A 25,578-nucleotide genomic window follows, 5' to 3' on the forward strand; every position below is an offset into this window, starting at 1 on the left:
TGTTTCCGCGTTTTAAGGAAAGTGCAGAACAACACACTGATGATAAGACGAGCTTCTCATTTAATGTCACATTATTGTTTTCAGTTGGTTTCATAACTGAATTTATTTAGATTGCTTTTCAACACCTGTACGAACATAGAATTTACTTAGCACGGCCAAGTTGGTTAAGTGTCTGTGTGTAGAGTATTTTGCGGAAATTGCAGAGATCAAGTAATCGTTCAATCGAAGGGCAAGATTCAAACAGCTGATTGTTCCATATTTCAGTTTGTTCCGGTACTCAAGTTAATGCTACTGCACATAAAGAGATTAATGTAAGTGCGAGATACTAATTAATAACAAACATTAAAACACAAAAACTGTAAAACATTATAACCTTATAAAGTTCTACGTACGCCGCAGTCGCTTAAAACTACCAGTTATTATGAAAGGGTATAGTATTAGTGATTCGAATAAACTGCCGTTATTTACGCATACATTACGAGTGATTTTTAAATAAAGCAAGCGATAATATTTAAATCCGTCCAAAGTAGACTTGGGCCAGTATAATTGTGTACACACTGTATCAACGTTAACTAAAGAGATAGCAATCGGGAAATTCGATTTTTGCACTCAACTAAAATTACTTTGGTTTTTTTTTTCGAAATGGCTTTGAATTGCATTTTCACTATCATAAAACTTTTTCTTAGAGAGCATATTTAGAACAATGACCAATTTTCAAGTATAAGAATAACTAATAATTTAGATTAATTAATACATCCGAATAGTTTACTTTTTCCAACTCACGATAAGTAAGAGGTAAAGATAGGTATTTGAAATGAACTACAAATTTTCTGGGTTGGTCAGGTGGAGTCATTTCGGCAACCTTCGAACTTTGCTGCTTATTAATTTATTGTACCTTGTCGTTCGGTCTGCACCTTAACTCGCCCATTTTCAACCTGTTCAGTGTTTGCTACTGTCTTTACATTCTATCTGGGTTTATTACCATCAGTTGCCTATACGATCAAAAAACTGACTGCGTGTTCGACATTAATATTTTTGTGTAGAGAAAATGTATAAATAAGCGACTAGAATTATTTTTGGGGTTTCAGAAGAGGTAAGCATATCTGACAGCATTCATAGGATTTTGTTTTCGCATTGTGAAGTTTTCCATATCTGAATCTGGACGGCAAATTGCTCCACATAGTCGCGTAAGGCAGACGGCTGTGAACTGTCGGCTCCATGGTCGAAACAGTTCGCCCATCACCCGAAGGGTTTACCGCAAAGCTAAGCATTAGCCACTACATTGTTTTGAATTAGCTGTATGCACTAGTAAATGTTTCAAAAAGCAGGATTGTGGGTCTGACTTAAAATCACATATTAAAGCTGCCATTGTTAGTCATTTCAGCATACGCATATAATTTCTTTCACTGTAGACAAAGCTTCTGTGCAAAATTTGTTCGACTTCAATTGTTCAGGTTCACGGCCTGAAAAACAAGCTACTCCAGAAAAATTAGGAGCCTAGAAACTAATCTACTAATCGATATCATTTCTATGGGTGCCACTGTCGTTAACTGAGGAACCCGTCTGACGTTTCGACGGTGGCGGAAGACTATGAAAGATTCGAGAAATTGCAGCAAGCGGGAGAAGCTAGTCTTTTCCAGATGAGAACAGCATTCGAGCTGTCTAACACTATATAGTGGTGGGACATTTTGGGAAATCCTTTGCACTCGAGGTGCACTCGTACCTTGTGGGATCTGAGACTGATTACTAGAATGTCCTCAATTGGTCAGACAAGTTGCAGTGTCCCACGAAAGATCATAAAGTTCAAGTGGTTTCCGAATGTAAGTTCTTTCTTCAAATTACAGGTGCGGAAATAGCCTTCTGTACAACCCTTATATTTTATAAAGGCTCTACTACTATTCGGAAAACAGAGGGCCGTTGGTAGGTGTTTTTTTTAACTCAAACATAGGTTCCGTAAAAGATTCCCTGCAAAGGTGAATAAAGAATTGTTGGGTTGAATTGCGAGCTGTGGTGGAAGGCAACCTGTCCTAAAGTACTTTGCTATTGGTGCCAAGGTGTGATGTGTGTAAAAATTACGTGTTTGTTTACTTCGGTCAAATTGATAAAGGAAAAAAAAATTAGACAAATGGCTGCTACCATTTGTCTTGTTTTTATTATTATTAAGAACCGAGATATAAAGATGTTTGCTTCTCTTTGCTATCATGTTACAACAATGACACATTCTTTTACCAGCTTGTTACTCGTGATGAAAAATGGACCTTCTGTAATCATCGTAGACAGGTTTATAGTGGGTGGATGCAACTGAAAGTATGGGGCATCAGCAATTGAAAATAAAAGAGCCTACGCCTGGAAGCCATAGTGCACGATGTCGTATTTTTTTAGGTTTTTTTTTTTATATCTAATCACGTATGACTATAGGCTTTATTTATAGGACTTATTTGTTAAATGAGGGCTATCGTGTCTTCGAGGATCCAATGTCGAACTCAGACCGCATAAAATCAATGATAACCGATAATGAACGTGGTTATGGTTCGAAGGTCTTGGCTTCGATTGGCCCTTGCGTCTATTACAAGTAAATGTTGACGAAGATTAAGTGAATAAGTGGCGCAGAATGTGTCTACTTTAGTAATTACAACGAAACAAGAGGAAACTTTCGTGCCGCAAAGATGCATTCTGTGGACGTGAAGCTACGTTTAGAGGAACGAAACATGGCCGAATTGCGTGGTCTACTACACCGTTCCACCGATCTTACGAATAATATATGTGGAATACTCAACTCGTTCGATGACCGGTAGGTGATATCAAACATTCATTTTACCTGATATATATTGCTTTGGTCTATGGGGCTATGTGCTGACTAAATTTGCGTGTATTTAAAGAGTAGTTTTGTTGTACAAAAAAGAAGTAGATGTTCTTTTGGGCTTTTAGATTCTCCATATAACAGTCATTAATAATCATTCTATCGCACACAAAACACCGAATTCAGATTACCACAGTAAATTATTATAATATTACAGATTGGAACGGTTAGAGAAGACCATAACGCCGGTGCACAAGCAAACTGGTTCATTGCAGAAGCGCCAGGAAAACATCAATCTCGTACTGAAGAAGCTCGACGCTGTCATACCAATGTATAATGTCGCTGAAAGACTTCGCGGCATAGTGGCGCGAGGACCTGCGCAGCAGAACAACATCAAAGTAAGCTCAAATACAGTAGTATAAACTGGACACAAACGCAACTTTAGGGCCTGATGAAAGAAAATTAGGTCATATCAATAGTGGCCTGTTATAATTACAGAAGTGTTCCGACGTCGATTCTCGAACAAAGATCAGTATGTAATTGGTGTATATCACACTGTGACGTCAGGGCATACGATTGCCCTTCATTGGTAATGTTCTGTTTTATTCGCAGGACTATATGGAAACCATAGAGGAATTACGTCGCGCGCTAGAATTTTTTGAGAAAAGCTCACCCTTAAATGCCGAGGTTCCAGCACTCAAAAACCTCATTCAGCAAGGACAGAGTCTGCTGCTTCAGCACTTTGAAGTGAGTCAACTATTGACAAGTGGAGCTAAGCTTTACTTGTGTTCAACATTTCACGTATCCCAATTTCTATTTAGCATATGTTTCTGAAGCTAGTATACCATATTGGCGCATGATAATAATAATAAAGATAATTAAGGCTTTATTGCTTTTATTTTTTTGGTCCAGGATCAGCTAAATTCGCATTCAAGACCACTGACAGCCTCAGCCATTCTCGAAATGATCGAAATCGACGAGGAATTGCGAAGCATCGACTCAACTCGAAGTCTGGATCAAATCCCTAAAGAGGTCAGGCCACCTCGACCGAAAACATGCTAGCTTCTTCGGGTTTTTCAATCAAATATTCAAAGCTAAATACACTGTTAGCGTGTGCAAAAACTCTCGAAGATCCTAAGGGAGTAATTATACACCTAAAATTTTCACCTATATAAAGATATGTATCATTCAATTGTAGGTTCAAGACGAGCTTCGAGAGATGGCCTCTTACCTTTCGCGATGTGGACTTGAAACTCGCGTGATGGAAAAATATGGCACGGTCCGAAGTCGCGTGCTTCTTCAATGTATGGCAAACCTTCGAGAATTTCAGAAAACAGCTAGTGGAAGCAACTGCAGTAATTCCCATCTTGCGATAATCGGTTTGTACATCGTAATCGTAGTTCTCATGCGTAAAACTATTTTTTTCTTTCTACTTAATTTTAATCAATTCTAACTCAAGTGTGACTTTGGTGAAGCGGCCTCGAAGACGTGTGTCACAAAAAAGTCCGAGTCTTTAGGGGTGGACGTAAATTTAAGTAATTAAGTTACTATTTACAATGAATCTGGCACATTGCAAGAAATTTTTTAGTTGTGCTGTGTAACTTGTGTAACAACTTGTGTAACTCGAAAAAATTAAGCATCCAAAAATGGAAAAAAACAACATTCAAGTGGCATAAAATAAGTCACACTTAGCAGCCAGGTAGAGATAATCAGTTACATAAGCAAACTGAAACGTACTCTAAATTAGTGCAAAATACTCAAGTTTTAAAAAACATGTTCATTGTTGTTCTAGGTGTGTCCTTAAGCCCGCTCCCGCATCGTCGCAGTGGAACTCTTGTCAAAGAGGGCGGCGGGGGTCGGAGTAAGGGCCGGAGGACGCTCGATGCACTTCTGAAGAATGCCGGGTTCAAGAGGCCCTCGGCCGATGCACAGACAGCTTCCCGCTACATTTTTTCGAGGTAAATATATTGTAGCGAGGATTCTATAGTGACTTGTAGGATTCAACGGTTGTCCCCGTGAGAGCCTGGTGGGCAACGTATTTGCCTGCTGAGCTTAGGAACACATTGTGATATAGGTACAGAACTGGGCATAGGGACACTTCGTTTTCTGCTGGGAACTAACCATTTGATGGAATATTTAATGGTGATAGGTAATTCAATGGTTAGATAGTCAATTATAAGGTGCTGAGAACGTTAAGCTATTGTAGATTATATAATGAATCAGCTATGGTCAACAAACTAGATTCAGTAAACCATAAAGCCATTTTAAAGACTTTCAATATCTAGATCGCAGATAGTTAAATAAAGGCGTGCGCGTTGTTATAAAATGATTATATTCTAATCGTATATGGAGCAGAGTCATAGATAAATTATTGTATAACTAGTTGCTGCTAGATAAAAAGCGAAATTATATGAAAAGTTTGGTCACTGTTGAAGCTGAAGTTAATTAGACGCACTGGGAATGTTCGGCGGCATGCTCATTGATCTGAAGGTAATTTCTTAAGCTGCCGGTATTGCGTTAAAAGCTCAGCGTCAACGTTAAAATTACCCAAGTTACCCGATATGGCTGAAGCATGCCTATATATATACATATATTTACATATATGTACAACGAGGTTGATTCAAGGACTTTTAATTATTTTAAGTAACTTTGAATATAGTTTGGTTTAATCGGTAAGATGAGTATTTGTAATATGTTCAGTTTGTATGCCGACTATAATACATGGGTTTTTAAAATAACAGGGAAAATCGTGAGGATGTCGAGGTCGAGGGCTTCCTGACTTCCGTAAGCGCTCTACTGAAACTTATGCAGTCTGAAGCAGCACTCCTAAAAGCGGTTCTACCTGAAAGACGACCTGCTATTCTCAATCAAAATGAGGCTGCGAATTTAACCTCAGCCGATAAAGCGGTTTTCGAACACGTCGTGCAAGCAGCTGTTGCAGCCGTTATGATGGAAGGGGAAAATTTGGATAAAGTATGTGTGAACTTTCTATTATGTGTATTTTATAATAGAATGTGCGGTACATAAAACATATGCTGCCAGGGATTTTTCTATGACGTAAATCAAATACACTTTATGACATTACAGGTGGTAAAAGAAAGCGCGACTCGACATGAATTTCAAATAGTTTTGAGTCTTTTTCCAGCTCTGCAACATCTTACACAGATCCGGCCAGAGTATGAACAACTTATGGAAGGTACGTTTTGTTCGTGCTCTTCAAATATTCGAAAATCTACCGTAGCATGTTTGCGCAGGAAACACCATCACGTCGTTTGTTACACTTAGATCACCACACAATTGAGTTCGAGCAGAGCTTGTTACCCTTGCGACAATGTATCTATATTTCATTCAACACTATCTGTGAGGCTTACAAGGAGTAACCATTTTTTTTCGAATAAACTGAATACTTTTCCTAGAGTCACCAGCACTTCAGCATGAACAGTGTTGATATGCGTAATTGGCCTCACTAACTTGTTAGAATGACGCTGATTGCTACGTTAAGAGCTATTCTTGCCGAAAAATGGTTTAGTATGTTTACTCATTTCTTATTTTTCATTAGTGAAACACATAATATCGTGACTCTAACTGTCGCATTCGTTGTATGGTCGGTCAACTTTCAGCTTTATTTTAGCAGTAATACTTTTTTCATTATACTATACGATGTCATACTATACGACTATCATCAATTATGTGTGTTTTATACGATTATTATTATCTATAGGTTGTACGCAGAAAGATCAGCTGTGCAAGGCGTCTGTACGGATGCAGGCAACACTAAACAAGAGTTTGAACGAGTTCGTTGAATCAGTGAAAAACGATCTCGTCGTAAAGATGCCACCCGATGGAACTGTCCACGAGCTTACCTCGAATGTCATGATGATGCTTGAAAGATTACTCTCATTCGTCGATATGGTTAGTTCCCAGTATAAAATTGAATACCCCCATATTTTATTCGAGAATGTGTTAAGCAAGACCGAAAATAATTGTTTCCTATTTATTAGAGTAGAGTTCAATGTAACAGGCTACTATTGGACCATATTGTTAGTATTTTTCCTTCCTAAGAGTAGCGGAGTGATACGGAAGCGGACTTTGCTCAAATAAATAATGAAATCGTCCTCTTTTCGTGGATCTGGATTTCGGTTATGATGATTTCTATCATTTGTATGCGTTGGAGAAAATCATTGTTCGTGATAGAGTTAGCCGGTCGGTCCTTAAGTGTTGAGATGAAGTGTTGAGCTTATTAAACATTGATGAATAGAGGCTTTATAGTGCAATAAACTTTTAAACCCGTACTGTTTTTTCTCAATGAACAGCTATTGGCCGTACTGTATAGGCGGTCTTGGTAAAAGTACAGAAAACGATGTACGCCCGTTTTGCATAAATATTTCCATTAAGTGGACTTCATTCATAAATAAACGTGTTAGAAAACTTACCATACGATTACAATGTATATTTAATTATATTCTTATAATTAAATTCTTAAAAATACATACCCTTCTCGCAGGTCGTGCGATATGCAGTTGTGTTAGGAAGCCAAAATCTTTATGAAATCTTCTCATAAAACAGTATCTTAGTAGTAGAACCCAGTGTTACCTCAATTGGAATGATGAGAAGATCGATCTGGAGAGAAACCTATATTAGACTGTTGCTTATTGAACAATACTTGCCTTTTTGCACAGTTTTGCTGGAATCCCCTATCTTTCGTGCCCAGTGCCGCGGATATCTCTCCAATACGGAACAGTGCTGTCGTAAAGTCTAAACGCATAAAGTCAGGTCGCAAGACATTGCCGACAGTGAACAAACAATCGAAGGTGCTATCACCAGAGAAAGCTGACTTTATCTTCGCACGGGTAATAGAGAGTGTTTACGGCGGGTTTCGTATCTGCTATTCTCCTTTTTGGTCTTGTACTGGAGCCCGAACGCATGCCTGATGACACAAATGTGACTTGTTCGTCAATTTCTCATCCGTCCAATTGTGATCGCCGCTTGAACAACCTGAACTTTTGTTCGTCATAGTACTTTGCGGCTACACGTTACTTCTGAAAGGAGATCTATCCTACTAGGGTTATTCTAACTCGAGTATTTATAAAATGACTTGGCTAAGGTCTTAAAAAAGCCTAATAATCTACCTCAGTAGATTTTTCATTTGAAAAAAACACTCGGTTAGGCCGTAGGATTTTGTTTCGTGAATACCTCGTGTTACTTTTTTTCGTTCTAAACAGTATGTGAATTAGTTTTCAAAAAAGAAAATCACCCTTACCCTTCCCGCCTGATACCGTGTTTTTGCTTATGGCAATAAAATATCGCTGAGCTCTGTTTGCCACATGACTTGAGTGGCCTCAATCGACCGCGTTTGATTGCTTCTGGTCCTATATTTACAATTATTCATCTGAGCATCATTCAGTAAAGTAAATTATCTATCTACAGCTATCTGGGTGCTCCAGGGTCTACAGTGTATTTTTAAAGCTAGGAGTTCCAATTACTTCAAACAGCTTTCATTGGAAATTTCTGTCTCCAAGCTTGAAGGCCTTGCTACCTTTTTGAATTTCTTAACTGTTTCTTGTCAAGGTTTGGTATCTTTATCCTTTAAAAGCATTCTTGATCTTCGTGTGTCCACTCCCTTAACGGAGCGACTGCTTCAGATTGCCCTTCAGTTTCTTAGAGCGACTATTTGTTGAAGCATTCCAACTTACGTGGGTCGGTGTCATAATAATCACAGTATCGTACATGGACTTCGCGTTTTCCAGGTGGGCAATGTCCTTGTCGTGCCGGATTTAACCAAATTATCAAAGGCAGAGGACCGTAATCGATGTACTTTGTCGCAATATGTCCATATGGTTTTGTCTGCTCTCAGCCTTAACATTAATAACAAGGCCGAAAACTATACCGACGAATACCTTCAGGTAGGTCTTTTCATTTCCCTGACCTTATGAGGAAAACATGCCTCGCTTTAATGCGCGATTAATGGAGACTTCAACAATGACAGCTGATTTTTTTAGCACGACAGCAGCTTGTCAGTATAGATATTACTTATTTTATTCAGCCGTAGTAACATGATTTAGAATATTATATATATCGACCACTTGCAAACTAGAAGTCTCAACTGCAGTCATTTTAATCAGTATCATTTGTTTGACTATTGCGGGTAATACAGGCCATCTTTCGACTCAACAATTTGCATTATGTATATCAGTCACTGCAGCGAAGTGGTTTACTAGAGGTAGTTCAGGAATTCTATCCATCAATGGGCGATCACTACCTTGAAAACCTTCGTGAAGAGAAGAGGAAGTATTCACAAAGCTGGAGCCATGTTTTGCACTATATCGTTGACGTAAGTCCATTATTTTAGGTTTATAATATTAGCCATGCACAACTGTTTTTGTCATCAATAAATATTTTGCGTTCGGTTGTCCGTTCGTGCGAAAACACACGTTAGTCCGTCGCAAGGGCGCAGTACCTTTCAATGTAATTGATGATGTGTTTTACAAGACATCAGTGGAAATATATGCGACATGTTTTCAGTTGGACCGAAGTCTTACAGTGGCCTCTCCTCGCAGTCCGACCGATTCACAAAAAATGAAAGAAAAAGATCGCCAGATTATTAAGGAGAAATTTGCCGGCTTTAACAAAGCTATGGATGAGATACTCAGGTAATACTAACAAAAAACAACGCTTAATTTCAATTTCCCAATTTTAATAAATCTCAGTAATTTATAAAAGCGTGAGGAATATCGTATTATTTAACATTGATCGACAGTTATTTGTCTGACTCGGATTTCAGAACTCAAAAACAGTACGCGGTTCATGACGCTGAACTGCGAGAGACGATCAAAAGGGACAATGCAGAGTTCATCGTACCCAAATACAGGTATGCGACAGTGTTAAGTCTTATGGTCATGTGGAATTAAGCAGATTTGTCCTCTTGCGATATTAAATAAGGTTTCATAAGATAATTGGTAAGTGAAGCCTTTGTGATGTGTCGGTCTTTTATGACTTCCCGCATTTTAAAATGGAAATCGAATCGAATTTCAGTCGGTATTAATTTCAAATAGAGCAGTGGTAACTGGCTAATCGAACAGTTTGTCCGTACCTGTATTCGTGTCTGTGTGAAATTTGCAGACTTTTCTACAACACCTATAGTGATGTACCGTTCACCAAAAATAGAGATAAGTACATCAAGTACACGCCAATAGACATCTCTGATATGATCAACATGTTCTTTGACACTTCGGCATAAAAGATTTTGTTTTAAAGTCTTTCATGGCCAGCCGAACAGATTCTTTTAGATGACGGGGTCCTGAAACAAAGACAAAAGTAGGCCACAAGGGAGCGTCAGTGTGTGGTGTTCTTAGTCAAGTATATTTGTGTATACATATAATGTATTCCGGTAATTATTTTGTGATGCTCTAATTTAGATCTGCAGTTTTATATTTTCATCTTTATTTAATAAAGTAAATTTATTTTCATGCGACATAATGAGCATGGGTGTTCAGTATACAATATGTAATCGAACATTTCTATTTATCAACATGAATTAAAATTATTTCCACGTATTTCCGAATTAAATAAATTTTGTTGCTCAGTATTACTTAGATCTGCCATTAATTGTTTAGTAGTTGAATCTTTTAACCAATTTGTGATTTGAAGGCGTCCTTCCTAATGGGCCGGAAGGCCAGTGGCGTGGTCTATGTGGACTGAAGAGAGTACAGTTAATTTCTTTTGCCTATCATATGCAATGTTTACTAGGTTGTTTTGCAAACTTATATTTATGCTAGAAAAGTTACTAGCAATGGCACTTGCTCTGGCACACCTTTAGGAAGCGACGACAGGTACGGTATGGAATCACCAACTGTCTTGCCGTATTGCTATAATGGATGTTGCGAAAATTGTTTGCGCTTCTTGTTGGATTTCCGAGTTATGCAAAATTTATGATTGGTTGCTATAAGACATATTTTACCGCCAGAAGTCCGGCCGTCAAGGCTGGTCGTATTGGATCCGCATAAGGAAAGTTCAACTTTATAATACCTCAGGTATCGGTGCTTGGGCATTCGTGTGTTGGGTGTTCGTCGCTTGGTAAATTTTTTTCTGCTGAAAAATAAGGCGGATAGCATTTCTGAAATGATCACGTATGCAAATGGCACAATAATGTCATTTTGCTTCAAACTCACTAGACTTTTCGCTGAGGTACTGACAGGTTGACCCGCAAGCTTGAGCTTTCATATACTATGCAATCATCGCGGCGCTAAGGAAACTTGAAAAGATTGCTGTTCTTATTGAAGCTCTTCTTCTAGAATATATAACACGCTGCTATTATAAGTTCTTTACTACAAACTTTCGATATGTGAGGGAGGTGGCTATCGAAGAGACAGTTTCGTAGGGCGCAAACCATTGGGACCAATGACCTTAGAGCCACGCTGTGGACAATGGAAGTCAATCCGAGTTGTTTCTGTCAATAGTCTGTATACCTCGCGCAAATTTTTCCTCATTTACAAAATGAATGTAGAATATTCATTTTCGTTTTCAAGATGTCAGAATTGGTGATTCTGTCTCAAACAAATCTGCCACTCACTGCTCTTGTCAACTGCTATAATCAGCAAATTAATGCGTTTGCAGAAGTGCTTTTTTTAGACTAAAAGCTAATTTTGAAACTAGTAGTACTAATAAAATAACAACATTGGGGAGACTTACAGGGAATAGCAGTTCTTTTTTCATATCAGTCAAATAAACTGAATACTTTTTTTATGTTTAAGAACTTCCAGTGATTTATCCCGGACGCTGCTGACACACGTGGTTTATTAACTTATTGTTTTATAACTTAATCGAATGACCCTGAGTGTTAAGTTAAGATTTATTCTTGCCGAAAAATAGGACAAATAACTACGGTTTAATACCTTCGTTAATTTCTTATTGTGCATCATTGAAACATATAATACCTTGACTTTAGCTGTTGCACTCGTGGTACGTTACTCGGTCAATTTACAGCTTTGTAGTTCTTTTTCACTATACTCTGTGCTAACTATACGTATCATCACTACTCGTACTGAATCACCGGTGACTTTTAAAAAGTATTCACTTTATCGGATTAATATACAAAAAACCATTACTCCCTGTGAGCTTCGCGGATGTTTGTTACTTGTTAATGTTATTAGTAATTGTTTTATTACTAATACCAGTAGTAAAACTAATTCTCCAGATTACCAAAAAACTGAATACATCTACTAAAATTTTTGTCATTAATTCAGAGCAAATCTATTATTTAAATGAAAATTGCACACATTTGACAAGATTCTGGCGGCGCATACCTAAACAATTTTGTCAAAGCACATCCATATTCCCGTGCCAACAGTCGGTTATTTTTAAATTGATACTAATACAGCTAAAAAAACACTAGGCTAACTGTCCCTATTTTTTTAAAAGCTAAATATCCCCTTTGGCGGTCCTTTTCAGTTGATTAAGTAAATGACAACCTTATGGGTGGCAAATGATATCACTAACGTGAATATATATCCTTAAAAGTAGCTACCTTCTTTTTAACACAAATATGTATGGCACAATCGTGACATACGGTAGAAAAAAAAATTGTAAATTTAACGATGCGAGCAGTGCTTCCGATACGATACTACGAGAGTGTTTTCCTCAACGATAGTCCTTGGTACACAGGCCATTTTTGCCTTCGACTCCTCCTAATGATAGTTAACCTCCTAATGATAGTTAACCTCGTAAATATAAAATGGATACGAAGTGTCGGAACTGCTTGACGTATAGTATGCTCACCGTGCCAGTGTAATTTACAGACAAAAACAGTATGTGGCTTTCTCTTCTGTGCCCTGAGTGTGCATTGAGTACAAGTTAACGTAACTTGGCTTGATCCGTGGTTTCTATAACTTACGTTAAGTTACGTTATAACCAACGGACCAGGCACATCTGGAAAACCTTTCAAGGGTGCCTTGTTTGATCTATCGGGATCGGATCCATTGCGCACTCCTGCACATCCATCGTTCATTGCATCCATCCTGCACCATTGCGGGCAAATCTTCGATAAAAAAGCAATTTTGAAAATATCATCTGCATCTGGCCTATATGGAGAAAATGCCAATGGCAACCTGCAGCGTTAATATCGTAGCATCTAAAGCTAATTCAAATGGTGATTCTACTGTCCATCTTCCGGCATGAAGTTGTCCTCAAAAGCTAAGTATATTTTCGGATTTTAGAATAGGCATAACTCGATACTTCTAGGTCGTGGCCGCTCAATTACATCAATTGTCAAATGATTCTAAGAGTAAGCATTGATAGCGGTGATAAAAATGACGTTTGACCCAACTATTTTTAACAAAAAAAGCATGTTTATTCATATAACGGAAACTGTCAAATATTAAACCGTGTTCGTCACATCGAGTCATGTTTCACCATTTTACGCTATTTTACCTTTGCAAACGATTGCCAAAACTATGAACTTACTCAAGTGAATTTAGGCAGAAAGTTTGCATTAACTTATCGCGTAGATAAAAATGATTACTGTGGTTAAATAAATAACGTAAACTGACGTTGGAAAATATAGACCGGAAACATAAGACCGTGTTGTCGAATATTGCAAAATAGATTCAGTTGAAATTCACAAAATGAAAGGGCCGCAGAGCGCAAGGCAAACAGTGCCTCCTTTTGTCCTAAGTTGCCATTTGATTTCTCTAACGCACTTCAACTTCAGAAGTTAATCTTTTATATATTCACGTTTCTCAAGTGCTGAGCTCTAGTCGTCATACAGAGCTATGACGATCTAGGTCAATGAAATGTGTTTAGACTTAGTCGTAGCCACTTACCTTTGCGCTTATGCATCAGGACATAATTATGAATTTTGAGTAATTAGATAACACGAAGTTAATAACGTATCTGAAATACCGCATCGAACGGTTTTCCTGAACAGCTTTAGTCGCATAAAATTCAAGTCCAGGTTCCGCATAGCACGATATTCCCTGCAGATTATTTGTATTACATTCATTATCATGCATACGCTGCTAGTAAATGCAAGTTAATGGAGTCTTCAACAAGAAACAGATAGAAGGTTAACGAGAACACAGACAGATGTATGATAGTCTATAGCGTTTGTTCCGTACAATCAGATACTATCTTCGACAGAAGTCGCAACCTTCAGCTACATTGTCTTGTCACAGGCTCTTTCTTTTAAAGGCAACCCGGGTGCTGTGGTGAATTTGTGAAACAATGGCTACACAGATTACCGACGAAATTCGGATATACTACGACACAAATATCGTATGAAGAGTTTCATTTAACTATGAAAATCTTTTTCAAACAGTCTTGCCTTCGCTAAGGAGACGCCCAAACATCCAATTGTTAGTACTTCCCAGTGAAAAGGCTGCAAATATGAGATCTCTTTTATGTAACATCACCGCTCGCTTCGCGGCATTAGTTGCACTTGGAACGTTCTGACGTAAATGTGTATCGTTTCAAAATAATTTTTGTGACTCACCCCATTCTAGCGGCTACCTTTAGCACTTTAGCTAAACCTAGGTAAAGGTTTCGAGTGTTACGTTCCGTACTGCCGTTAGGCATCTCTTCGAACTTTGGTTTGCGTGAGGCCTAATCGGTTTACACTTCACAGCAAAGACACTGATACTATATCGTTTAGTATCAAACATGTCGATCGCTCTATTGCGCAGACATTGCTTAATTACTAATAGACAGCATCTTAGCTTTGTTATAAGCCTAAGACAAGACTGAAGCAGTACACCGATATATATATTCAAATATAAAAGAAACCTGCTTTTCAGTGTGTCAGAATTTGTCTAGTGTGCTGTCGTTCGAATGCTAAGTGCTCCTGTAAAAAATTTTCATCTCATGTACGAATCGAGCTGAATTTAAGAATGGCAGTTTAGTACGCTGCAGGACGGGGCGCATTGACTTCCTGCATTCGTAAGGAAATGTTGAGGATACCGCCGTTCAGGCCAAGTCAGCACACCAGTTTAGATTTATCATTCTTGTGAAGAATTTTTTTAGCAGTACGTAATGTAAGTCATTCACAAACGTTTCGCATAGCCGAGTGTTATGAAAGTGCTAAAAATTCAATTTAATCCAAAGATAATTTGTCGAATCTGTGTGTGTTTTTGTCTCACCTGAATCAATACGACGAAGGCGGCTGATAAATATTTCTTGGTCTTACAAATAAAGCATGGTTTCCAGAACATACAGTTCGCTTTATAGGCCAATCCGGCTAGAATTATCCAATGAAGATTTGCTGATCGAGTTCGACGTCTTAACATGGAGTAATAGTTAGAACACTAGTTTGCAACCACGAAAATATAAACATCACGTGAAGCCGAAAAGCCAACATTACACTACAAGCGTAACAGCTGTATAGTTCAGTAAAAGACCCGCGAAAGAATTGCCTCCTTAAGACGTAGTTATTTTTTTAAATTGTATTGCATAAAGTGCATAAGTGTTTATAAATCGTGTTTAGTAATGTCTGTGCTCGTGCGTTTATCGCAATTAGAACTTCGTTTCGTCTGAAGCCGCTGGGTTGCAGCTAACCGATTTAACATTGAACTTTCGACTGGTTCGACCGTTTGATAATGCTAAAAATTAGTGAACATGTTATATGGTCTATGTAAGTACTTCTGAAACTAGTCTATCAATGACTATAACTGTTTCTACCAATATCCTCATTATCTGGTTAACGGAAATAATAACTATTGTCATGATGACTAGAACTGCCGAATCTATATCTAGAAGAGACCACGGGTCGCTACTTCACTAGCTACCCGCAAACACTATGAAAATTAGTATTCCTCGGTGGGACGTGATCGGATAGCTCTGCGAACATCACTGCCTACGATGAAAGGCAGTTGAATTACTTTAGCCGGAACCGGGGTCACCGGGGAGTCTCGTGAAGAACTTTCTCATAAAGAATTTTTAGCAAAAAGGAAACCAGGTTGACTGTTCGCAGTACAGTTTCTAGTCGAGCGGTCGTGATAATCTATTACAAATATAGTTAAAAACGTGCAATCATTTATCGCTAAATACAGTCTAGCAAGGAAGTGTTGTTACATAATTGATATATCAGTTCTTACTTCAATGAAGCAAGGAAAGGGAAGGGTTCCGTAGCTGTTATGTCACTGCTCCGGACTTTTATCTCGAACCAGCGAGCGCCGTTGGTGCCCAGGCCATCGACATTTACAACTGGACCAATTCCTATTCGTCTTATCGTTAGCCCATGACCCACACAAGATATACTATACAGTTATATATATATAGATATAAGTAAAAAGGTTTGAATGACATTAACTGTGCACTATTCAATAAGTCTATTCATTTACACAATACACAGGGCTTGAGCATCTCTTGAATATTAGTGATTTGAATTGATTTTTATATAATCACGATTAAGATCACTTAGTTCAGCCACTCGCATGAGTTTTGTGAGAACGGTTACCGTCCCTGAGGTGTAACTTCAAGGATATATATCTATATATACATACATATACCCAATATATAATCCTTATTTACGACACAATCTAATTATCTATATGTTCATTTTAATTTGACAACTGTTGGTCGACTCGAATAGAATCAATTACATCCGGATTATTAATGGAGGACTAACGGAACACCCTCAAAACGCGAGTACTTTTATAAAAGAGACTTACTATACATTGATGCCAGAAGTTATTTTCCGATCGACAAACGCTACATATATAACGGAACAAAATTATTTATTAACCTACTATGGTGGATGTTGAAGTCGAGTAAGTTTTGAACTACGCGTCACTAGCAGACAATTTGGCTAATAATAAATACTCTCGAAATTTGAGCAGAAGATGAGTTTATTCCAGAAGACAAGTTCAAAAAGAACAGCTTCTTTAATCGCAAAAATCAACACTCAGTGATTAAGTTTTTGTTCGTCGAAGTCCGCAGCGCTGCAGATCTTTATTAGTTATTTGTGAAGACATGAGGCAAAGAAGTCTCGAGCGAAAGCATAGCACGTAAATGGCGCAAATACTTCAAGGACAGAGATTGGTGTGTTGAATACCGGCGATGAAAGCATTGATTGGCCATTAATTACGGAGTAGTAATTACCTGATTTAAATAGCTGCTTATGTTATTTGGTTTTTGTTAGTTATTCGAATCGTAATATCTATGAGCCAAGCCTGTTTCTTAATACAAGCAATATGGTTTTATTAAAAAATTAATTTATTTGCGTAAGTCATGTTCAGTGAGGTGTGCTTCACTAGTCCGAGAGAATAACAACACTAAGAGTTTGTCATCTAAATAAGTTCAAGTTAGTTTCAATTAGGATCTTATACGTCCACTTTTTGCCTGTCACAAAAAGTTATATGTCAAAAAAAGCAAATATCATAAGTGATTAATACCGAATTCAGAATTATTTGAAAGTCACGTTCGATACCTTGTTCTGCTCAGAGCCATGGCTAGAAAGAGTGTAATCGCATGTCTTCGCCGAAGTTTTCATCGAGTTTATAATTTTCTCGATCCATGATGAATAAACTGAGACTCGCGCATAGCCGCCGAACGGCATTCCCTTCACGGCGCAGCCGACTCCGAACGAGGTGACGCCTTCAACCCGGTAACGGCCGTCTTGTGCAAGTCGAATTAGAGGACCTCCAGAATCACCCTAGATAACGATTACATTGCAGCGTCACACGTATATATGTGCAAGCCCAAAATGAATTTCTGTATCTTGGGTTTGCACGTCTCATCTGTCAATTAGGTAGTGTCTTGTGACTTCGTTGTACAAGTACGTACATCTAATTCTTTAATATTATCTCCTGATTATCTAGCACCTTTAACGCACAACAGCTGTAATGTGAGGTCGAACTCCCGCCTTAGAAGACATCTGTACATACAACACCAAATAGTAATATGTATGAGTTTATCGTTCGAAAACAGGTTTCGGCTACACTAGTCGTGAGCGAAAAGCTTAGATGCGCCGCGGGAAAGGCAAAAACGAAGGATCGTTGCTAAAAATTTGAGTCACGATCTTATACAGATCACGGTCAATTCCTTGACCTCAGCAGGAAGGCGGTCACACAGCCGTGTCATAGATTTATGTGTAATTGTGTATAATACGAGTAGTACCTGGCAAGCGTCCTTTACGTTCTTCTCGATATCTCCTGCGCACATTTGAATGTTTGTATTAATTAGTATGTAATCCTTAAACTGGTCCTTACAGGCGCTGTTACTGCCACCAGTAACTCGGATTTCAAGTAACTGCATAGTTAGATCTAAAGAAAGAAACAAAGCATAAATACACACACGGATAAGCTTAGTACTTGACGGATACTGTGATAGTCAGAGTAGTCTATGGCCTGTTCTGCTATTTGACTCAGAATCTGCTTTTACTATACTTAATATTACTTTCCACGCTTTCTAAGCCATGATGCAGCGACAGTCACTTATCTCCTCATTAAATTTCAGGACATAGTTGCAATACAGTAGTTTAACACATTTACTTCAATATGGCTGATTTTAAGTGATACAAAACCACTACGTTTGGCTGTTAGCCTTACTTGTGATATCACGTTGTGTGGATCCCCAACCGGCGATAGTGAATTTTTTGTTGTTAATATCCTCTGCTCTCTGAAATGTATTAAACGATAGAAATAAGAAACTACATATATATAGTTTCTTACTCCTATTGTATATATATATATATATATATATTGCTTAACTGAGAAAGCATTTTAATTTTACTAGAGTCTATAACTTAGATATTTTAATTTTAAACTGGGTTCTGTTAATAATCATGTCTCTGAATGAAGGACCTTGTACGGTCAACAGATGTGCTCATTAGGTGAACACACACCTTCTGCTTATATATATCACTAAGAAGTTTATCATGAGTGCAGCCTTTCGTGCTTCTATTATATATATATAATAGAAGCACAGAACTTAACGTCACGACTTGAACATAAGGTGGTTTAGATAATATACTCACATCTGTAACTGGCGGGAGGCAAATTGTTCTGACCCATTTTCCACTTACGTCAACGGGTTCGTTGAGTTCTGCAATGGCTATATCGTTATAGAAGTTTTCGGGTTTATAATTCTTGTGAATGGCAACACGACAGAGGCGTCTTGTAATTCGTTTTGCTTCATCTGTAAGGGCGTTCGTGCCGCCTATCGCGAAGAAGCTGCCACGTACACCCGCAATCAAAAACGAAGATAAGTAGTCAATCAAACTGTAGCATGTAGCCGGTAGAATTCAGAAAAGTGTCGCCAGCAAGATACAGACTAACACGGCGATCAACGGTTTTATATATATTTTATGTACATGTATATATAATAATTTTACTATTTTTACTAAATATTTTACTAAATAGTGTCGTGCTTAGTTTAGAGATGATCGATTAAAACATCGTTCGTATCGTGTATACAAAAAAGTGTTATTTAATAAGACATTGTGATCTATATTGAAGATATTTGCAAACTCAAATGTAGCCAGGCTTACACGGTAAAAATAAGTTTCCTACTGCGATAGGAAATCTTCTTTCAAGACCAATCTATTGGACCGGGTTGGTTGACTAAGCAGCGCTTACATAACATTGGGTTGTCGTTATTATGCCCTTCAAATTGGATTAGAAAAATTTTAAATCCTCATACAGTGTGGGATATGCAATTTCTTTCTAAGGTGTGAAAATATAATAATAAATAGAAAAGAAGCGGCGATATATATAGTTGTTAAATAAGAGCTCAAGATCCCAACTCAATAGAAAATAAGTGACTCAAATTTTGGGCAGATATATATTTTCTAAATATATGCGTGAAAAATTTCCCAAGTTGACAATCCGTCAAATCTTTAGGGATTGCACGAATGGACCGAATTATTGATAGACTTGTTTGAAAAAGCTGGGGACTTAAGTTCTTAATCAAAGTTTTATATCACAAGCCCCATTTAGCCCTCCTCGAATTATTTTGGAATCATAATAAATCCATGAAACGAAGTTCACGACGATTCCGTAACTTAAGGCTTGAAACATTTTTGCAGGTAGTTTATTGTTGAAAAAACAATCCTGGATTATAAATAATATAATTATATTTTAGCTCGCTTGTATGAAACGCTAACGTTCTGGAATAATCTACGGTCATTAGGGAATAAATTTATTAACATATCATGGCTAATCTGACTCGGTGTATCGCGTTGTCGATTATGTGGAAATGACTGTTTATGTACCAATATGGAATGAAGCACGCAAAAAACTTCTCTTGCCTTCGATAAACGTAAAATAAAGCAAGTTTACCTTCGTAAATTTAGCGGAAATTTCTGACTCTCAGGGTTAAAACAGTGAGCCGCTGTGAGAACGTAGCGGTTGGTTATGAGAGCTCCTCCGCATACAAAGTAGTTGTTGGAGAAGATCGCTACGAGCCAGGGATGCGCTCCTTCAACAGCCTGTACCCCGTTGATAATGCGGAACCTACGGCTAAATTCTCGACCGCAATCTAAAACAAACAGGATTTATTCACTATAGTCATACACTATAGGGCCAATATTTAGTTTACTAAAAACCTGTAGAATTTAATTTTAGTTATTCATCATAGCCTACACGATCGAACAGGCTGCCATTGATTTTTTGATAAATCGATTATTTTCCCTTGAACTCCCGTATGCTAGTCGTTTTGAGCGCTACCGAAGCTCCGATAGCGCTGTGAATTCCTCAGCGAATCAATAATAATTAATCCGACTGTATAGGTCTCGTAACCGAAAAACTATCGCCATTTTTTGGAAATAAATAACTGAATTTTTTAAATAGTATATTTAGCATAGAAACCTTCTTGTATCGACGCAACTTGTCCGCAACTTGAAAGATTCCAATACTAACCCTAACAAACTCCTACTCCTTATTTCAAAGCGCGTATGGTTCTTCGAATACGAACTTCTTTGTTGTTCTGTTGGCCATGCTGAAATTTTTCGGAAGGTATAACCACCTATATTTCACAGTAGGTACGCTAACGTTTGAATTAAACGGGGTGATACTCCGGGAACATAAAAGAGCGTCCGGTTCGAAACAATGCTTTACCCTCACATTTAACAGTGACAACATGCGAACGATATCAACCTAAAAAATGAACGCAATCGAATTCGGCGTATCTTTTGTTGCCAGCCGGGCTCGAATAGAAAGATTCATGGCGAAAAGTCTGCCGCCGTGTTCAGACCGCGACCGAGGCAGTATGGCTTAAAAAGAGATTTGGCAAATTTAAGACCGCCGTGTCATTCAAAGTCATCTGTGACCGATGGTTTTTTTTCTACCAAAGATGCACATAGAAACAAAACCACGTAAAACAATTCGGTACGTTAGCGTACAGCATGCTATATGCTCACCTGCTTCGTTCAGCTGTGTCGGATCTACTGAATCCAAATGATCAAGTCTGTTTTCGAAACGAGCTAAGGGAAGTGGACAACAGATCTGCCGATGATGACATTTACGGGCGCGTTTTCTGTCGGATTGTTGAACTGATAAATATCCGTCGAGCTCTTCGGCATCATCGCAAGTCGAAAAGCAGCCCCCGACATTGCCATTGCTCGTGATACACACCGAGCCAACAGAATAACTTCTCGTTTCAGCTTCTCCTATTAGCGGAGATTTTGAACAAATAGAAATGTAATATCTCGGATTACCAAATTAACTCGAACACATAGGCAAATAAGTTCAAAAACGTTTACGGTGCTTTTTTACAAAAGTGACATACTTTTATATCTGTGTATTCGAATAAATTTTATCCCTTATAACCTGATTGCGAAACATCCATACATACATCATAATCTCTATTAAAATAACTAAAATCTAATCTAGATAGTTAGAACATTTCTGTGGTTTAATTTGAGCAGGATGCCTGTGAGAAATTTTCCGCTCATAGTGAACTGCTGATAAAGTTGTTATCAAGTTGTCATTAAACACAGTGTTGTCATTAACGCTACCAGAAGTACGTAAATCGTGATTTTTTGGCACTATTGAGACTAAAATCTGGGCTCGATGCCTCCATCTTATGAGCAAACAAAGTAATCATGCGACCGACAACGACGAGTCTCGTTGTTAGTCTCTCTTCACGTACTTCGAACGAGTTCATGAAGTGAAGTGTTGCCGATTTGGCCGATATACAATATATCAATCACAAAACCGGTTCGTTGTCCTAAAAACATACATACAAAGCTAAACAGGTGCGGGATTAAACCCGCGATATTGTACTAAAGCTAGACATATGTCTGTGCGTGTAACTGTCACCAAATGTGTTTATCGGAATTGCTATTGCTTGTCTGAGTGTAATTTCTAGTCAGAGGGCAATCAGCCTGGCCGCCGGCGCGTTCGTTCGTTCGTTCACTCATTGTTTAAGTTTACTAGTTAAACAAGCGTAAACGAAGCTGCAGACTATGTCTTTAGCACAGCAGTAAACGTCGACGTATGTCAGTGTAGCGCAAGCCGCTCCAGAGCTGCTGGTAAGTGGCAGACCAGCTGCCAGGAATCGAACGGCTATCCAGTTCGCTACAATGCAGAGCTTGCGAGACCTCCGTCGTACAAGTTCGGGCAAAGGGGATGCGGGGGGGCTAAGCACTTGGGATCACCTTATTGTGATAATTGTCCAGGCTCAGTTATCAAAAAACGTCAATGGAAGCTACTAGCGAGTCCGATGTGATTGGACAGTGACGCTAGTATTTTCCTTTAAGAAACGTTGCAGGTTTCTAGCTAGCGCTAGATCTGTGTCTGCCTGCGTGTAAAGCGGGTCGTTTCGAAGCTGTGTTATCGCTCTAAGCTGCAGGTTGGGGCGTTCAAGTGCAGCTTTATTATGTTTTTAGCAAGCTATATGTAACATCGAAAGCACATATATATCGAACATAAACAAGTTAGTAAATTACGATGGTCTTTGTATAACCAATTACCTTACACTATTAACAATACGTCTGATCAGTTCGGACTGTTATTTCCAGCATTCGTCAGTATTTTCATTAAGAAATGTTAATTACACTCTATTATTATATGCATTCAAGTATATATGCGAGGCACTTATAATAAAAACTGACTAAAATGTAAAGCATTTTTTACCAAAAAATTTGTGATGTTAATTTTTTCCTATATTATATATATTCTAGAAAGATTTCACCAGTAAATGGTATGAAACATGGAAGACAAGAAGCAACTCCAGTTTAACTTAGCATCGGATGTGCCATCGCAGGGAGATGTCTATGGTGAATAGAAATGTACTGAATAACTTCGAAAAAATAGCAACTTCTGTAGACATGTTCTAAACTAAAACGAAGAAATCTGTAGAATAAGACTCGTTCTAGGCCTCGTTTCTAGAAAAAAAAAAAAAAAAAAAAGAAGTTAAAGCTCACGAGGCCGAGTAGCACAAATTATCGCGATCAATTAGCTGTTTTAATACTTTTGGCGCGACTACCATTTTCAAATTAAAGCAGGCATATTTTTATTGAACCAGGCATTATATTAAGGCATAGTGTACTCGTATTAGCAAGCAGGACAACAATTTACAAAATAATAATAATATGCTACTACTGTATTAGTTGAGCCCAGAACTTAAACGAAACACCATCGACTTGTCAAAAAAACTAACTGTATAATGAGTAGTTATCAATACATTTTCTAACTTCTATCAGAAAAACACTATCCTATGAAAGGGACTTTAACTAGAACTAGAAACTGTTTAACAGACCTCGAATAAGTACGTAATGATTCGTGGTTATGCCGCAGTGTGAAAGCCATCCAAAAACAGTCTTAGGATGCCCTTGTATCAGGTTAACTAAATAATTTAAGAAAAAAACTAAACAAAAGTTGCACGCTTGTGTTATTGCAAAGTGTGGTATATCTCGAAGAGCAGACTTCTATTGAATTGGTTCCATGTCAGACTAGACCCACTTTATATTCCATGTTATTTAACATGAATATGTTATATGAATAAGTTTTTCAAATGCATTTTAACAGCAATGCCGAGCAACTGGCCAGGTCTTGTGGTTCATCAGGCGGTAAAGAATATTTATACAGTTGATTTATGCACTGGCCATATTCTATAGGATTTTAAGAAGTTTTCAGGGACGCAATATACTTACCATTCCCATCAATCCGACAAACGGGGCTTCATTTGCTACACGCGCACAACATACAGTGCATATACATGGAGAAGTTGTTGCAAGATATAGAAGAGCAGCATTTTAGGTTCGTCTGGACAAATATACAGCTTCTGCGTCTGTTCAAATCTGTTTGCAATTTATAATGAACTACTTAATTGGATAATGCTAAAGTGTTAAAAGTAAGTTTAGTGTCAATTGAATGACTATCTGGAATTTCTAAGTTCTTGACCTCTTGTCGCAAGTGATGAACACATCGACTTCGTGTTTTTTTTTTCAATAAATATTTAACAATATGCATACGATAGGGAGTACTTGAAATAATAAAGATAGATATTCCCAAATATATGTACACGGTAAGTGTGATTGTGAAGCTAAAAGAAACAATGTATCTAGAGCCATGTTATATTTGCGCTATTGCTTGTGCACCTAAAGTCGAATCGAAACAAATCGCCGCTTTAGATTTGTAACAAGTATGCGGCGTTGTTGCATGTATACCTATTTATCGTATTGTTGCTGTGCAATTAGGTGGGGCTGGGTTTTTTTTTGCCACGTTCGTCCCTCACCCCAGATCACTTATCCGATGCTACAAACCACAAACAGGCTACACCTTTGATCAAACTTACCTAGCACTACTGTAAGAGCACATAGCAAAAGCAGGCCGCACATCACTGTAGATAGAAGGTTCCAGGGCAGGCATCGGCCTTTCTATAAGAAGCGATCGAGAGGTTTCGATATGATAATAAGATCATTACGCAATTTGCAACATGATCGTAAATAGGTACTTTCATATAGTCGACCATCGCAACGTGAACGGGAGAGGATAATTATGGAATGCTGAAGCGGCAAACGAATCTGGGAGGCTCCTAGCTGATTCTTATGAAAAAATAATGGTGATGGCTAGGATTCACGGTCCAATCTAAAGCCAAATCCTTACCAATACGGGACGGTCAGAAGCAGTGGAGGGAGAAAAGATATCAAAACACAAATATATTGTTCAGGATCGTTTCGTATAGAAAATTCTTGGGGAGCAAGATATATAGGCCTCATAGGCCACGCATATACATTTTATGAAAAAAAACAATAGGAGATTTGTAGAGCTAGGGTTCTTTTCTTTGCGCTTTTAGCAGACATAGGCGACCGACAGGCACAAATTTTTTCTTGCGTTTGGAAAACGAATAGATGGTCTCTGGCATTATGATATTTTTCACTGTGTTTACAAAAAAGTAAGAGTTCCCAAAGCTAGTCTTAGACTTCCACGTAGGACGGGTTGTGGAAAAACAAATGGCTGTTCATAACTAAGTTAGAGTATAAAAAGACGCTGGAACAGGGGCGATAACACCACCCGATAACTCCTGTCCTGATAACAGATATGTCCTGAAAAGAAAAGTCACATATGACTGAAGTCGTTGCTAGAAAATATTTTACATTATTGAACATTTACGATGAGTACCCACTATGTTACCATCGATATAAATGAGTGTCAACGAAGGATTTCTAATTGCGAAATCATCGTCTTCGAAGTACTTCAGTACACACAAAGGATATTAATGAGAACATAAAAATGCACTCTACACAAAAACTGTAACTTTTGTCGTTATGTATTTAACTGATGTGATTCGTATGCAATTCCCATAAGTAAGATAAGTGAATTTAAAAAATTCGCGAGATTTCTACC

At 38.1% G+C, this 25,578-nt stretch overlaps 2 protein-coding genes across 12 annotated transcripts in view; one reads left to right on the forward strand and one right to left on the reverse strand.

Annotated features, from left to right (window-relative positions):
* Nucleotides 1–7: 7 nt before the first annotated feature.
* Nucleotides 8–10,276, forward strand: Exo70 (exocyst complex component 7). 7 transcript variants are annotated; one of them, XM_022799416.2, is made up of 16 exons: nt 9–311; nt 2,419–2,791; nt 3,018–3,198; nt 3,413–3,547; nt 3,713–3,832; nt 3,999–4,179; nt 4,593–4,758; nt 5,542–5,773; nt 5,888–5,996; nt 6,522–6,712; nt 7,480–7,650; nt 8,548–8,703; nt 8,955–9,131; nt 9,323–9,450; nt 9,582–9,668; nt 9,920–10,276. In XM_022799416.2, exons 2-16 carry the CDS (start codon nt 2,667–2,669, stop codon nt 10,035–10,037), a joined length of 2,277 nt encoding a protein of 758 aa, XP_022655151.1. In that variant the 5' UTR covers nt 9–311; nt 2,419–2,666; the 3' UTR covers nt 10,038–10,276. The 7 variants fall into 7 exon arrangements, 6 of the variants coding, with proteins under 6 accessions (XP_022655151.1, XP_086838903.1, XP_022655150.1 ...); XM_086982777.1 differs by having other exon boundaries at nt 2,432–2,791; XM_022799415.2 differs by having other exon boundaries at nt 2,538–2,791.
* Nucleotides 10,277–16,641: 6,365 nt separating this feature from the next.
* Nucleotides 16,642–25,578, reverse strand: part of LOC111247455 (proclotting enzyme-like) — a 74,217-nt gene continuing 65,280 nt past the window's right edge. Inside the window, exons 1-8 of one of the 5 annotated variants that reach the window (XM_086982779.1) lie at nt 24,527–24,652; nt 21,147–21,395; nt 20,068–20,266; nt 18,765–18,960; nt 18,337–18,406; nt 17,906–18,051; nt 17,217–17,441; nt 16,647–16,888 (exon numbers count right to left, since the gene is read on the reverse strand). In XM_086982779.1, the coding sequence (XP_086838905.1) occupies nt 16,871–16,888; nt 17,217–17,441; nt 17,906–18,051; nt 18,337–18,406; nt 18,765–18,960; nt 20,068–20,266; nt 21,147–21,395; nt 24,527–24,569 (1,146 nt within the window). In that variant the 5' untranslated portion in view covers nt 24,570–24,652 and the 3' untranslated portion in view covers nt 16,647–16,870. The other 4 variants (XM_022798370.2, XM_086982780.1, XM_086982778.1 and 1 more) reach the window with 4 other exon arrangements.

The sequence above is a fragment of the Varroa destructor genome, unplaced genomic scaffold (assembly GCF_002443255.2).
Source record: "Varroa destructor unplaced genomic scaffold, Vdes_3.0 BEIS01000003.1, whole genome shotgun sequence".
Classification (NCBI taxonomy): Eukaryota; Metazoa; Arthropoda; class Arachnida; order Mesostigmata; family Varroidae; genus Varroa; species Varroa destructor.

Excerpts from the sequence above, each read along its gene's own strand:
- Exo70 (XM_022799414.2), top strand. The coding sequence starts at position 286 with ATGCTACTGCACATAAAGAGATTAAT. Across the intron at positions 4,759-5,541 it reads TCCCGCTACATTTTTTCGAG|GGAAAATCGTGAGGATGTCG; the intron begins GTAAATATATTG and ends TTAAAATAACAG. Across the intron at positions 8,704-8,954 it reads ATACCGACGAATACCTTCAG|GCCATCTTTCGACTCAACAA; the intron begins GTAGGTCTTTTC and ends CGGGTAATACAG.